Raw genomic sequence first — 16,182 nt, forward strand, 5'->3', positions numbered from 1 at the left:
GCTTTTCCGAATCATATGCATTATATTATTTGTTCACTGTAGCTGGTAATTATGTTACTTTATTCCACATGTTGTCACTGCAAGGTTCTTTTAAGTTTGCCATAAACTGCATCGTTCTGGTCTTTGCAAAAACTACAATATTAAACCTGCCCTAGCATATTCAGGCCCTGAAATCCCAAACAAAGTAGTGTTTAGAACTTTTATTGTTCAACATGACATGTCCCATACATTTAGACAGAGGCAGCACATGGCATAATTAACCACCTACATGGCTTCAAATTATTGCCTTTAGCATCACAGAATTAGAGGATGGTACCTTTAATCATGTCGGTTACTCGGCCTTTAAAAGACGACAAAATCAGGTGAACCCGAATTGTTATCTGGCTAATAAGTAACAATCGAAAACAAGACTTAATAAGCATTCGCCACTTACAGAAGACTGGCTTCATTGTTGATTATTTCATGACATTTAGTTTCATTTCTGGCTAAATGTCTGAAAGAAGGTTCAGATTCACCTGATTCTTAAACTGCTTAATGGGCCACTATAACGCTTAGTACAAAAAATTTCAACCAAATTTCCACATACACTATTAGCCTGATAACAAATACTGCATGAAAAACAAGTGTAATCACAGACTTTTAAATCAGTCACTCATAATAATAAGTGTGAGTGGACTATTCCAGTGGCTCCGGACAGGTAATCAGTGACAGAGTTAGGTAAAAGTGACCTCCAATATATAGAATTTTAAACACTTTCCAAGATGTTACATAAATTAGTAGAAATATGTTTGGTTGGTGTTACTGAACATTACTTGGTGTGTATCTATTTAGAAGCCTGTCTACACTCTTCAGGGAGTTACATTTTTTAAAGTTAGTATTATTTTCATGTAAATTCGGGAAAAAAACTAATGAAAAGAAAATCGGACCAGTCAACCAATCTGAGAAAAAAAACTTGTGACAGTAAAATTTCAGTCTAGTAGACGCACATATACTGCTTGTGTACTTGAGACCCATTTAAAACAGCTAATCACATTCTTTAAATGTTCATCCATATTATAATGCAGCTGAAATGTGTGCTGAGCTGTGTCTAGCACTGCCCACACAACGTTAGTGTACAAGGTTAGTTTACCAAGTGTGGCTAATGTTTCTGTCCGTGCAGGTAAACGTCCACACGTCTGTGCAGACTGTGTTCATGCACCGCTCCAGTAGCAGTTTCTGCCATGGCCTACACGCAGCTGTTCACTTTTTTAAAAGATCAAAATATTTCCATACCGCACTGGTTAGTGCGTCTGTCGTCTGCTTGTTTTTCACATTGCTTGCTTTCAGGTTCTTGTCACAGAAAGAAAGAGAGGCGTGCTGCTGGGGCTACACTCCTACATAACACCTACACCTTAGAACAGTTTACTGGCATTATACATTAAGAAATATGAATATTTTGCTTATAGCGCTAACATTTCTTGCGATGACTAGTGAGGAAAGCAACATGTAGTCGCCTGCCCGACTAGTGCTGCACATCCCTAGTGTGAAAAACCACACAAAAGTATGAATAAAGTTCTAATCACAGAGGTAGTCCCTTATTTCCACATCACCTTGTTCCTGTTTTACTGTCTGAAGTCTTAATAATACTAGAGGTACATGTCTTTTAAATACATCATCCATCTTTCTTGTCTGTTATGCACATATTAATTGGAGAGTTATCATCGCTGTGTGATAAGTCATCATTCCTCATATTGAACGCAGACTCCTCCTCGGTCTGAATCTGCTCGTGTTTTCGTCTGTGGAGCCTCAGGCTTTGTGAGCGGCTGAAGCCTCTCCCACAGATGTCACAGCCGTACGGCCTCTCTCCTGTGTGGAGCCTGAAGTGATTCTTTAGGCTTGAAGCTCGTGTGAAACTCTTCTCACACTCAGGACAGTCAAACTTCTCACCTAAGTGGATTTTCTCGTGTTCCCTCAAGCGGCCGGACTGGTTGAAGCTCCTGTCGCACACGGAGCAGTGGTAGGGCCTCTCTCCTGTGTGCGTGAGCCGATGTCTGTTCATGGCCCCCGAGTGGGCGAAGCTCTTCCCACAGTCCGGACAGGAAAACGGTTTCTCTCCTGTGTGAACTTTATAGTGACCTTTGAGTTGCCCTTTCTGGGTGAACTGTTTCCCACACAAGGTGCAGCGGTACGGTTTCTCTCCAGAGTGAATTCGCATGTGGATCTGAAGCGCAGACATCTTGTGGCAGTCTCTTCCGCAGAGGCCACAGCAGTAAGAGCTCTTTGGTATGTTGTTATTTGACTCTCCCCGCACTGGCGGTGATGGAGGGCATTCTTTTTCACTGTTTGCAACACGCTCGGGATCTTTTCCAGACACTGTGGAAATGTAAATATGAAGAGCTAAAACAAGCCATTTGAAACCACCAAAAAGAACAAACAAAAAGTTAAAGCTACTAGATATTGTATGTTGGAATATAAGTTTGATGCAGTGTCTGCCATTCGTTATTTCTAAAATGGAAAAGCATCATATTTAGCTAAATTACACCTAACAAGTTTCCTGTTACATTGTAAAGTAAAATTACTGGTTTAAGATGTTGTTGTTGCTTTAAAAGTGAAGGCTGTCACCCAACAGCTTTCACCATTGAAAGTCAAAGCCCAGAAGAATTATGTGCAACAATAACCTATAATTACCCCCACATAAAGAACACATTCTTGCCCAGCCACTTTATAAAACACATAGACCTTTTCCACTTGTGTCTACGTGGCTCAACTTCGACTTGATTCGGTTTTGGTTGTTTTCCACTACAATCGAGAACCACCTAGTATACTCTGAGTCATTATAGCAACACCAGCGAAGGTCCAGCAAAGGTCCGCCAAAGGCCACACCAAAGGAATATGACAAAATGATGCTGCTCAGCGTGTGGCTTTTTCTCAGATTCAGGTACCACTGTATTGTTTTTTGTGTGGCCATTTCCCTTGTTGCCAGGTTTCAAAAATGACGGATTTGATTACCAGGTACTACCTCCTAATGGGAAACCTTAAAAACCGAGTCGAGCCCAGTCAAGTAGATACTAGTGGAAGAGGGATATTAGATAACCTAGTTACCCACATCCCAGTTAGTGACTACTCATCAGCAGTAGGATTTGCTGTTGTGTATTCTTACTATTGAGAGGTTGCTGTTCTTCCTCCTTTACTGTAATACTAATTTCTGTGGTGCTTTCCTGACGCTGCTTTTCAGTTTCTTCTGGTATGGTACAGTCCTCACCAACAGACACCTGCTCTGGAGTTTCTTCCACTGGGAAAAAACAACAACAACACAAAAACAGCACTGCTGATCAAACATGTTTACACTCCTCTTAATGCGTAAAAAGACACTCTGGAATGTCATGTTTACTTACCGCACAATGGTTCCTCTTCTTCCTCCTCTTTCACGATTACATTCATATGTGGGGTGGGAGCAGTGTCGTCCGGCTGGCCGATGGGTCCTTCTGGGGTATTTTCACACTGAGCTGCTTTTTTAAAACCCTCTGAGGAAGTGGGCTCAGTTGCACAAGGCACAGTCTGACTGACAGACACCTAAAAACACAATTTCAGAAGAAGAAATGGAAGTAAATAAAACACAGATACTACTTTTGAATATCTGTGTACTGCCACTACCTCAGAGCTGATGCTGCTGGCCTGATCTCGCTGGGAAGATTCTTCAGCTGCAGCCCGAACTAAGTCTGACACAACCTCTGTATCTGACTCCTTCTTGCTCTGTGTGCATGACCGTTTATGGTTTCTGAGAGTTCCTGCCAATGAGAAGTGCCTCCCACAGTCTGCGCAGGTGTATGGCTTTTCCCCAGTGTGAATCCTGGTGTGCCTCCGAAGCTCTCCAGGAGCAACAAAAGACTTATCGCACTGCATGCAGCTGTAAGGTTTCTCTCCCGTGTGAGTCCGCATGTGTGTGGTCAGGGTCCACTGCTGTGCAAATGTCTTTCCGCAGTCAGAGCAGTGGTAAGGCGTGATGCCAGTATGGAGGCGCTCGTGTCTTACAAGCGTACCTGACAAGGCGAAGCGTTTGTCACAGAAAGAGCACTGGAAGGGTCTTTCTCCAGTGTGAGTCCTCTGATGATCCCTCAATTCAGCAGCTGAGTTACAGCTTTTCTCACAGTCTGAACAGGGAAATTTCTTCCTCGTAAAGCCTGCAACAACCTCAGAGTGCATTGCCTCCAAGTGCGTTTTCAAGTGCCAGTGACGAGAAAAGCTCTTTAGACAGATGGAGCAGTGGTAAGGCCTCTCACCAGTGTGTGTCCGCCGGTGTAGCCGGAGCTCCCCCTGACTGGCAAATCTTTTCTCACAGAAAGTGCAAGGGAATGGCTTTTCCCCAGTGTGAACCCTTTCATGGATCATGAGAAGCCCCTTTTCTGGAAATCTCTTCTCACACATGGAGCACGGGAAAGGCCTCTCTCCCGAATGAGTACGTAGGTGACGCTGAAGCTTAGAGGCATAAGGAAAGTCTTTCCCACATACTGAGCAGGTGTGAAGAGAAGGCGGTTTTTCATTCTCACTTGGACCAAATGTCTTTGAGGGAGCATCTGCAGGTATGGCACCGGGGATGGCACTCACTCCTGTGGAAACGCAAAGAACAGATCAGCAACCAAGAATCTGTGTGAACAACTAACACCATGCTTAGAAGCACTTCAGAAATCAGGTTACCAGATGTTGTCTATAAAGCTGACTGGGCGAGGGAACTGCCAATATTTAATTTTGAAACAGTTACCAAATAACTAAAAAATTAAACAATAGAGTCAGTAGCCTCTCCAATGAGCTTTCATCCTGCACACAGATTCCAGCTCCACGTCCTTCGAATGTAGCTGCTGAAGATGGTCCTCATTTGGACCGTACAATAAGTTCTGTCAGTGAAGCTGGCATCTGTCTTACCGTGGAGGAAGAGACTCTCTGGAGAGACAGCTTTAGGATATCAACAGCAACGTAACCAGCCTGCAGACATGGACACACGAGACAGGAAGCGCCGGGGCCGGCTGATTAGCAGCCACTGAGCAATCAAAATGAGAGCAAGAGGATTGCTCACTAGTCAAACTAATCATGGATCGCATAGTTCTCTCTGATCGTCACCAAATACACAGTCACATGATTCATGACCAACATTAAAATTCTGAACCAACTGAGCTGATTGCCAAAAAAAAAGTAATTATCTAATAAACTCAGACACACTTTGTGAAGATGGTCAAAAGTGATGGATTCTTCCCCATCTTAGATCAAACATTATCACTACTGTTTTTGCCAAAATCCAAAAGTGGCTATATTCATTTATTTTAGTTTTTCTCTTACCAATTTATTTAACAATTTCAGAAGCAGGCTATGCTTCTTCAAAAAAACAAAAAGACAAACTAGTGGCAGATCGGAGCAGCTGCAGGACCTTTGGAAATAATTCTTCTTGAGAAGTATATTAGAGCATTTATCCATCTATAGTTTGTTTACTCTGGTGTAAATCAGTTTATGAGTTTGTAAACTTGTAGCTTTTTCCTGTGATTTGGTTTCTTTTCACACAGAGGAACCAAATGTATCACTACAGACCATGTGACAATATCCAGTCCACTTATTTCCTGAAAGTAAATACAGGAAGAAGGTGCTGTGTTCTGGATGAGTGGAGAACATGGAGAATTTATGCTCATATCACAGCTACTTAATAGGCCGTACTGATGTACTATGGTACCCGCCCGCATCCCAGAATGCAATGCATACATGGCTAAAGGGAAGTGTTTAGCTCTAACTTGCAACATATATCTGGTAGCTGGGTCAGATTGCATTCATGCTATAAATGAAACGCTTTACAGTTTGTTTGGAATTGAACTGAGACCAAGGGTCTCAGTCCAGCTGTTTTCATCCACACCAGCGTGCGATCACCATGTTCACATCTGCACAAACAAACTGCAACAAACCACAGTCTGATTTTAAACAGAATAAACACTGCAGGTGTAAAACTGTACTTTCTTTGAAACTAACTAAATCTGAGAGAAAGAAAGCCAAAAATGCCTTTTCTGATAGGCCATTAATGAGGAGAGGACATGCACAGATGACACTCTCTGTCCAGTTAATTAGATTAACAAATGCGCCTAACGTGAGAACTTCCAATTTTCAGCACACAGTTATACTGCTACTGTGTTGAATTACATTGAATAATAAAGGAAGGTACATGCCTCACACAGGAAATCACCACAAACCACAAGAATCAAAACTCCTACGACTCACACAGTATTTAAAACATCACTAGTTTCTATTTTTCTTGTCGGTGGTTAATTTTTGCTGTTTTTTTACTCACTCAGATCTGAGAAATCCACTTCTTCACCATCAGAGTTGATCAGCCCTCCAATCTCTTGCTGATCATCTTCAGTAAGGATCACAACTGAACCAAAGTCTTCTGGGTTTTCAGAGCCCATCTCTCAAATATACAGCCTGATAAAGGTGAATAACTGTCAGTAAACAAACACCAAAGTAATAGTTCACACCAAACTACTGTCTGCAGTTGGCTAAAAGCATCAGACTTGTTTTAGACTCTTTCCTTTTAGCCCCTATATTATAGGTCTAAAACATGTATTTGAAATAATGAGAGCAAAAACATAACAAGTATTTTAGCATTACACTACAAAGGGACATATAAACATAATTCCCTGATTTGGCTTCCTGAGTAGTTTTATTTATCATAAATATAATTTTCTCTCATTTCCTGATTTGGATCAACACATTGTGAAGAAAAGGAAAAAAATTATTGTGTGTATATAAGTTGTTTACTTGGGTGATAACGATTACAAATGTTACAAGCACAGACCACACAGAAAACATATTTCTTTGAAGAAACCATATTCAAGGTACTTCTTATTAGGATTAAATGTTTATCAGAATTAAGCATGACATACTGGCAGCAATAAAATAGATGTGTATTACAAATGCATTAATATATCAGGCAGACATCGGCCTTGGCCAGTGTTCTTGCTGACTGCGATTGGCAGATGATGAGATTTACTGTTGGCAGTAGCCGATGTTTATCTGTTGTGTCATCAATTTTGTGGTGGCTAAATGTTCAAAGACAGTGTGATGAAGAGCAGAAAGATGTTTGTTTGTTTTTTTAAAATGAAGATTTATTAATTTCTCTGGCACAAAAGACGGAATAACAGCTAAAGAAAAAAAACACTGGTATTAAAAACTAGTATGGGTACATAAATTCACAAGTGGGGCATCTCAAATGATTACAGTGTTGTTTCTGATGTTATTACATTTCATAATGAGCCACAGATTTTTATTTAACCCAGCTGTGATTACCTCATTAGGTTGATTCATTTAATGCCACAAATAACCCACTGGGGCTCACATAGTGACTGATGTTCTCTTCATTTGGTTGCAGTCTGCTTAAGCTTAGATCCATCGACAGATGGATCTGAGTAATAAAGGCATTCTTGTCACAGTGAGCAAACTGCCTCCATCGTCCTGCTCAAGGACACTTGGGCAGCTTAGATGCTGCTCTGTAGAGGAGGTGAACCAGGCTGGGCCTTTAAATCTGAGCTGCCTCTTCAGTGACCTATATTACTGTGAATTCTGTGTAAAAATAAATAAATAAAATAATTCAGCAAGCTCTGAAGTGGTCTGCAGTAGGGGAAGCTGTACTCATAGATCTGTGTCAACTGAGTGTCTCGGCTAGCTCAGTAGCATTAGCTCGGAGGGGCTAATCTGTCTCATCCATGAAGTGTCACATTAATGTTGACTTAAGTTAAGCAGCAGCCTGACTGACTGACCTGTTGGTGTATATAAGTCGTGGCAATGAATAGCCATCTCAGCCGGAGCAGACGCACACAGTAGTACAGACAGTTTGACCTCAGGCTGAATGATGCCTGTGAGTCGTGACGCGGCGGTGACCAGCGCTTTGGTCAGCCACCATCTCTGCCTCCATCTACTGTTATTAAACAGCTAGCCACTAACGTTTACCAGCTATGCTCATCTTAGCAGGTAGCTATCAGCCCCCTTAAGCTACAACCGATATTCAGCAACTAATAACAGGTCCCACCGTCTCATGCTCCGACGTTAAAAGTGATAGATTTGCGCAGACTCCCCCTAAGCTCTGCAAACGACGCTAACTCAGCTAGCTAACACTTAACAACAGACAATAGACATTTTGACCAACCTCTGTATAGATTTTTCCCCCAGGTAAAAAAGTAGTCGCTCGACAGAAGTTTATGGAGACGACCTGGAAATATTTCTACGTCTCCCTTGGGTTCATGTTCATGTGTTCACACAGTGTCAAATTAATGTCAACTAATGAGTTACGGCAAATAAGCGTCTGGATTTGATGACAACCTTTCTAGCTTTAGCTTCTAGCTTCAAGTATCGTCGGAACTTCCGGTTGGCCTTTTAAATCAAAATAAAAGCCTCGGTAATAACATTTCGTGGAGCTTTTTTGTCAATTCGCAAACATGCAAAACCGTTTTGAAATGTGTTAAAACCGCACTGCAGTCAGTCATTCCTTAAATATTCAAATAGAAGAGGATCGTCAAGCACAGGTGTAACTATTGGAATTCTCTGCTGCACTGCACTAATACATGCAACATACAAAGATTAATACATTCACGAGCTTCTGCTATGACGCATTCAATTATGTCTCTATTTACATACAACTTTTTTTTTACTTTTCAAGTGCTGCAAATGTCAAATGCATGTGAATAATGTGCTGGCCATTTCATTAGGTAAACCTTGTCAACAACTTATAAATATAAATTCACCCAGTCGCATGGAAACAACTCAGTGCATTCAGGCATGTAGACATGTTGAAGAAGAGCATCAAATCACTTCAAACTCAATGAGGAAGAAAGCCAATTTAAGTGTTTTTGAATTGGACACAGTTAGAAAAAAGAGAAAATATCCTGTGAGCGGCAGTTCTCTGGGTGAAAATGCTTTGTTGATGTCAGAAGAGAATAACCAGGCTGCTGCAAACTGCTAGAAAGGCAATAGTAACTCAGCCACTCATTACAACCAAGGTATGCAGAAGAGCATCTCTGAATGCACACTTATCATTTTGAAGCGGTTGTGTTACAGCTTTCAAGAACACACCAGGTGTCACTCCTGACATCAAGGCTCACCAAAATTAGATATTACAAGATTGAAGAAATGTTGCCTGATCTGACAAGTCTTCATTTGGACAGTAGTGTCAGAACTTGTTGTAAACCGCATGAAAGCATCCATCCTGGCATGATGTAATGACATGGGAATATATTTTTGGCACACTTCAGGTCTCTCCGTACCAACTGAGCATTGTTCAAAGCCTACCTATGCACTATGACCATGCCTATCGCTTTAATAACATTAATGTACCTGGGTTAGAAAGTCTATGCATAAGATAACCTAAAATCTTTCTGGAAGCCAAACACACCTTTTCAGTACCACGTTGGAAGGCCTTTTTACCTTCAGAACTGCCTTCATTCTTTGTGGCACAGATTCAAGAATCAGAATCAGAATCAGAAAGGGTTTTTATTGCCAAATGTTGAGCAGATTTACAACATTAGGAAGGTCAACAAGGTGTTTGTAACATTCCTCAGAGATTTTGGTCCATGTTGACATGATAGCATCACACAGTTGCTGCAGATATGTTGGCTGCACATCCGTGATGCAACTCTCCCAATCCACCACATTTCAAATGTGCTCATTGTCATGTTTCATTAACTCTAATCCAACGATCAAGTTTGGATGAACCAAAAATACAAAGAACTTGTTTTTTTTTTAAGAACCATTGACCAAACTACGGACAATGGAAGTGACCATACAAAATATACTACAGGAATACTTTTTCTACTTGAGTCATCCGAGAGATTTTATTTCAAATGAACTCTTTTCAGACACTGGATATGTAACATTGCTGGCTTGATGAATCTGTTAAAGTGACAACAGACTGCTACGTTCATTACAACACTGATGGGACGAGACACTGTACTTGCACAGTATTGCATACTACTTGCGAGATATAAAGATAAATCAATTGGCATACATAATGCACGAGGTTAGAGGCTTGTCATCAGCTCTTTAAAACAGAGGCCACACTGTATGTGCGATTATGGGACTTTAATCAATGGATCAGACAATCTTGACCAATCCTGTCTCCATTTTAGGGTAATTATTAAACATCAGATTAATGCCATTGTGCCACATTCATAAGTATGCATATATCTCTTGAAGCTCAGAAGTCAGATTAACAGAAAGGAGTATATGTCTTTGTTTAGGTTTAATAATCAAAGGCTTCTCAGACTGCTGTAAATGTTCTTGATCACATTACTGTTTGTTTACCACTATCAGCTGCTGTTTCGGTCTCCCCAAAGTTCTCATGGATGTTTTTGGCTTCTTGTCATGAATCTTCACATGCGCTTGATAGCCCTGATTGTAATAGAAACACTTCCCACATATCTTACACGCATACGGGTTCTCTCCGGTGTGAACTCTCAGGTGAACTTTTAGGGTATCTGCTCTGGAGTAACGTTTCCCACAGATCGAGCACAGAAAAGATCGCTCTCCGGTGTGAGTCTTCAGGTGCAAATTGAGGTTGTAAGATTGCAAAAATGCCCTCCCACACTGATCACAGTGGTAGTTCTTTTCTCCGGTATGAGTTAACTTGTGTTTTTTAAGCATTTCCATCGTGACACAAGTCTTCCCACACTCTGAACAGAGATAAGGTAAATCTCCTGAGTGGAGGCGCATATGCATTTTAACACTCTTATTATGTTTGAATCTCTTCCCACAGTCAGGACATGCGAAAGGCTTCCAGTGAATCTCACGGTGTTCCTCTAGCTTATGTTTCTCAGGGAAGTCCATTCCACACTCCCCACACATGTGAACTGTAGCAGGAGATGCTTTAGGCTCGCTCTTCTCTTCAATTAATGTCCACTTTGGTAACTCTCCTGTGAAAAATACAAGCATGTACACAATTAAAAATAAAGTAAACAAACAAAAAAAACAAAACCTCAAGTTCACAGCCAGGTGAACTGAATAAAATTGCTCATGATGTTACACAGTGAGAGCCTCTGCTTGAAAAACTTGGGTCGAGGCATTGATTGTTTTGTTGAGTTCACACTAAGTTCTCATTACATTTGCTGAAGAAACTGATGACTCATCCTGCTATGTGGAAACTACCAACCAGCAGTTGGCTGAACGAAGATGATGTAATTGTTTTTAATTGGATGATTTTTTTTGTTTTTTTCCCAGTTGAATAAAGTAAGGGTACAGCGTGTAAAATCTCACTAGTAGATTGCTGACTGCAGTCAACTGAATTAAAAAATACTTTTTAAAAGTAGTCCGATATGAGTCAATGACTCATTGAAACTCACCTCTATACGATGATAGCAATACTTAGGCGAGTTGTTGGATATCCTGAACTTTTCTGTTGGTAAGCTGCTGCTGTTGTTAGCGGCTGTTAACCTCTGTTAGCTGCTGTTAGCCAGGATTAGTGAAACTTTCTTTGACTTTGTTGGACTCTGATGCTCAGTGATTGTGATCAAACTGTTTATCAGTGTTGTTCACTGTCTGGAGACGGGAGGATCACATATTTAATCTGCTGACAATAATTAATTGTGACAATATTGAGAATAAATAAGCATGTTCACGGATATTTTCATGTGTTAAAAGGCCTGACTTCTGCTGACGGCTTAGAGGTCAGAGTTGAGGAGGAAGAAGATGACATTTTGTCCAGATGCTGATCATGTTTTCTCTTTCCTTTATGTTTTTGTTTCTTTGGCACCCTTTCTCAGATGATAAAACAGTTATTGGATTGGATAATGCATTTGTTTCTCAGTTGCAGTTGCCTGCAACTGAGATAACAAACCTTGCCGACCGTACTTACAATACACAACTTCACGCTAGGGAGACAGGTCAGGCTAGGTAGCAAAAGGAAAAACAATGAAATGTATAAAACAAAAGGTCAGATCAGGAGAAAAAAAAGAATTTCTGCTCATACTGATCCTTAAAAGGAGTCAGCATGAGGAAAAGACAAAAACTCCAGCACATAAAAAGCACAAATATCACATCGTAACACCATAAAAACACAAGACAAGCAACATGGGGGGGTATGCCAATGTGCACAGCTGTTGGCATACCAGTTCAGCCTGAGAAAGTGTCCTTTCGCCCATTAGGCGAAGATCAACAGTCCGCAGCCTACGCAGGTGGCCTCGAGGGATTGGGCAAGAGAGACAGTTCGTTCTCATCATCATATCTCTTGGAAAATTGTTGTTGTTCTCGTCGGCAAGTTATGATGCTTTTTATCTTGAATCTAACGGTTGCAGACACCAATTAAAAGGACACCTATGAGTTTTTTTCTCCCCGACTGTTGGCCTAATACAAATGTGGTTGGTCTCTAACAACATACAGCCACAATGAGATTAGGTGGAGCAGCGATGTCTATCTCGCCCACTATAGTCAAGTTGGTGGGGCAACATGGCGGCATCTACAAATCGGCGTCCGCTCTCATGCATTTTTAATGGATTTTTTTAAGTTTAGGAGAGTGCATCAATTTTTTGGAAGATGTTATTCTATTTATGAGTGAACACTATTTTTTTAAAATTAAACTGACTGTAATCTTTACACAGCTCATGCTTGTTCGACCAGTAGAGACTGCCCTCTGCTGGCACAAGCCGTGCAAAATGCATCACCTTAACATCAGTATTTGAAAGAGGAGCAGCTGTATTTTTGAAGGTACTGAAAACCATCAAAACATCAAAATGCCTAAACACCCAGGTATTCAACAAAACCGTGATACCAGTCGAGTCTACTCAGCAGTCCATACATTTTTTAACTGTTCTTTGTGCAGCTCGGTAAAAGATGAGTAAAGAGGATTTTCAACTGCCACAAACATCTAACTGAAACAGGTTAAAGTGTCCTGAGCACAGCGGGAGGTTCCTCTCACCTCTGTGAACTTTCATGTGTGTCTTGAGGTTTCCACCCTGGGTGAATCCTCTCCCACATATGAAGCATTTGAAAGGTCTTTTTCCCGAGTGAATCACGAGGTGTCGTTTCAGGGCGTTGTGCCGGGGGAACACTCTTTCGCAGGTCGGGCAGTAGTACGTCTTCTTTGGTTTACAAAGCTCCTGGGAGCTGCTCTGTACACTGGTAGGTTCTAGAGTGAGAGTTTCTCCTCAAAATACAGAAATATCAGTGTGAAGTTGTTGCACTGCATGCACTGTGTGTGTATGGTTTCCATTTATAATCAAATTATGATATTAAAGTGTGTGTAGATCTTTCTCTTATTTCAATAGTTTTCAGACATATAAAGCATAAAAAAAGGAGAAGACAGAAAATCGACTGTCTGTTACTTTTGATATCTTTCTAACAGAAGGCAAGAAGTTAAACCACAAATTAAATGAAGCTCAAAATAATATTCATATGTGTACCACAAAAAGAAGGACCATCTTTCATAATGAATGTTGGTGAAGCCCAAGACATGAACATGATTTTTAGCTTCATCTTATGCAACACATGTACTGTCTGTCAGTCTTTTTAATAACACTCCATCACCTGTGGGTGCCGTGCTGTGATCCTGTGTTTCAGGTCTGTGGTCTTCACTGGGATTTTCATCAGTGTTCGTCTCATTCCGGTTTATTTTCTTTGGCACGTTGTGATGTGAGACAGATGGCGTGAGCTCCAGCTCATACGACGGAGGTCTGGAGGAAGCCCCTGGTGTCCGGGAAGACTGATCTGCTGAACAGGTGTTTTCAGGTTTTTGCTCCTGATCCTGTGAACACACAAAGAGCTTTAAATTCTCTTGCTTGAAAGCAGTGTTTGCTGTGAAATGGTGGGATTTTAAACATCTACAGGATGCATTTTCTCCAAACCTTGTGTTGATTTCCAAGCAGATGGTAAGGCTTGTTTCCTATATAAACAAACCCATTATTATATTACAACCACTAACAAGGTTACACAGAAAACCTGACCGTTTTCCAGAAAATCATGACTAAATAATGAATCCAGTATGACCAGTGTTGCCGTCCTCACTCTGAACGTGGATTGTTTCTGCTCCTGGTGGCTGTTCTGTTTGTTCTGCATCTACAGCATCATGCACGGGGACCTGTTTGGTGACCGACTTGGGAGCACTCAGGCAGCCAGCACTGTAGGAATAAGAAAAGGTCATGAAAAAAAAAGTCATTTTTATTGATACAAACTTCTGGTTCAGAGCTTACCGAACATGTACAGGGGGAACGTAATCCTGATCATCGCTGTCATCATAGCAACCATCCCCTTTTGCCGTTTCCTCTTCTGATGTCGAACCATGTCCTTTGTACTCACATGGAAAACAAGTAATTTCCTCTGTCCTGTTCATATTTTGTAAAATGCAAAATATATTATTAGACAGTTACGACCCAATAAAACACTGATGAACACAATATACGCTGCTTTATACCCTGTTTCACATGTCAGTGCAGGCTTGCACACGCTGCTTTTCAACAAGCTGCACCCAGCATAAGTTAAATTAAAGGTGTCACGTTGTGTGCCATTTCCATGTGGTCACAGCTTCTGAAACCTTTCCATTCAGAAATACTGTCAATAAATTAAATCATCATTTTAAAACTGTGTTTTTATTAACTGAGGTTATCTTTGTCTAATATTAAAATGTATTGATGATGCAACTCTTCAACATTTGACAAATATGTAAAATTCTCAGAAATCAGGGAGGCGGCAAATACTTTTACATAGTACTGTAAATCTTGTAGAAGTGCAACATACATTTGAGGGTTAACTATTAACACAGCTGAAACCATCGCTCTAAGTTATGGAGGCATTTATTATGTTCTTTTCTCACAGCCCACATCAGAGCGAGACCAGATCAAAAACTACTACACTGACCAAATCTGGACTAGTTTATTTGTTTAAACAGTTTCTGATTTGTAAAGAAAGGCTGCTTAAAGACACACTAACAAACTGAACAAATGTTTCAAACATCATTCGGAGCTTTAATTAAAAAGTCCAACAGTGTTTTAAAGAAAAAAAAACAAAGCAATACAAAAAAAAATAAAAACCCTCACTGCTGTACTTTATTTGTTTTACTTTCTTTTCCGGTAACTGTTAAATCAGAAACTACCTTTGTGTGCCTATGTGCTTTGCAAGCCAGGGACCAATCACTTCCCTCTTCGCTATACCGTCTAGCTGTTGCGTCGCAAATCCTGCAGGACACACCCCCTGAGCCTAATCAGGAAACGCCCATCTCACAGCACTCGGTCAGTGGCTGCAGCTGGACTACTACCAGATACTCATAGTTAAAACAAAACCAAACCCCTATGCTACTCAGTGACTTTAGCTTTATGATGACGCTAACGTTAGCTTGACTACAACACGACAGTGATAGAGCACGGCGTGTTACATTTGACATCTTAGCTACCTTAAACACGATTCAAGCACAGGTAACTACCTGTCCAGCAGAAATGTGGCGAACTCTGCATCTGTTTTGAATCCTCTCTGTTCCCGTACGTGCTTCCACCTGTGAAAAACAGCTCCAATGTTTAGTCTGTTTTTGTCTCGGGCTAACGCTTTCGTTTCAGCTCGCTGGTTGTCGGGAACCTTCTCTTTAACTGGCTCTGTTGTGTTCGCTGGCATTAGGAGAAGGGGGACGGGCGTTTCGTCGCATGCTGGAGGTTGCTCCTCAGCCATTGTTTGTAAACTTTTCCCGAAGATTTGGAGCTAGAGCGCATGCGCAAGGTAGAGGCGGTGCGCGGCGCGTTCACGAACCGGCGTTCTTCTCGCACTGCTGGTGTTCAGAGAAACCCCTGGTTAGAGAAATCGACGGCAGAACAAATGGGAGCTTTCAAGGAAATAAATATACTTTCTGGGTACCGGATAACGACAGGGTATTTTAAATTTAAAAAAAAGAGTACAAATTATAACTATATTGAGAGCATACTGGCCATCAACATGGAAGTAATCATGGCTATGGATGAAAGTGCTTCCCTATGCTCTAACATAGACTCTATATTAAAAGTGGATGCAGTCACTGTGACCCCTTTCAAGACATCAAGATGTACTGCATATTTTGAAACCTCAAGACTAGGTTTCAAAAGATCTATTTGGATAGGGTGACCATATTTTGATTTCCAAAAAAGAGGACATAAAGAACTTTAATAATACTTTTTGCTTAAAGAAAACTAACTATGTAAACAATGCCTTCTCTGTGCAGTTAATAAATGGTGA

The 16,182-nt window shown here is 40.9% G+C and overlaps 2 protein-coding genes across 6 annotated transcripts; both read right to left on the reverse strand.

Moving 5' to 3' along the window:
• Positions 1 to 185: 185 nt before the first annotated feature.
• On the reverse strand, positions 186 to 8,409 carry LOC146707381 (uncharacterized). Of its 3 annotated transcripts, none has more exons than XM_085458712.1 (6): positions 8,156 to 8,409; positions 6,302 to 6,435; positions 3,634 to 4,586; positions 3,375 to 3,552; positions 3,140 to 3,271; positions 186 to 2,352 (listed from the first exon to the last, which is right to left on the reverse strand). In XM_085458712.1, exons 2-6 carry the CDS (start codon positions 6,417 to 6,419, stop codon positions 1,652 to 1,654), a joined length of 2,082 nt encoding a protein of 693 aa, XP_085314838.1. In that variant the 5' UTR covers positions 6,420 to 6,435; positions 8,156 to 8,409; the 3' UTR covers positions 186 to 1,651. The 3 variants fall into 3 exon arrangements, with proteins under 3 accessions (XP_085314838.1, XP_085314839.1, XP_085314840.1); XM_085458713.1 differs by lacking the exon at positions 8,156 to 8,409 and adding an exon at positions 7,770 to 8,137; XM_085458714.1 differs by lacking the exon at positions 8,156 to 8,409 and adding an exon at positions 7,300 to 7,734.
• Positions 8,410 to 9,476: 1,067 nt separating this feature from the next.
• LOC146707382 (uncharacterized) lies at positions 9,477 to 15,690 on the reverse strand. 3 transcript variants are annotated; one of them, XM_085458720.1, is made up of 7 exons: positions 15,407 to 15,690; positions 14,181 to 14,312; positions 13,978 to 14,108; positions 13,836 to 13,873; positions 13,519 to 13,735; positions 12,911 to 13,120; positions 9,477 to 10,913 (listed from the first exon to the last, which is right to left on the reverse strand). In XM_085458720.1, the coding sequence occupies exons 1-7, from the start codon at positions 15,643 to 15,645 to the stop codon at positions 10,291 to 10,293; spliced, it is 1,590 nt and encodes a 529-aa protein (XP_085314846.1). In that variant the 5' UTR covers positions 15,646 to 15,690; the 3' UTR covers positions 9,477 to 10,290. The 3 variants fall into 3 exon arrangements, with proteins under 3 accessions (XP_085314846.1, XP_085314844.1, XP_085314845.1); XM_085458718.1 differs by having other exon boundaries at positions 12,911 to 13,138; XM_085458719.1 differs by having other exon boundaries at positions 12,911 to 13,138; positions 13,996 to 14,108; positions 15,407 to 15,689.
• Positions 15,691 to 16,182: the final 492 nt, after the last annotated feature.

This window comes from Copadichromis virginalis, linkage group LG6 (genome assembly GCF_057382275.1).
Source record: "Copadichromis virginalis isolate Kocher_CV1m ecotype Utaka linkage group LG6, C_Virginalis_male_GT1.1, whole genome shotgun sequence".
Lineage (NCBI taxonomy): Eukaryota > Metazoa > Chordata > Actinopteri > Cichliformes > Cichlidae > Copadichromis > Copadichromis virginalis.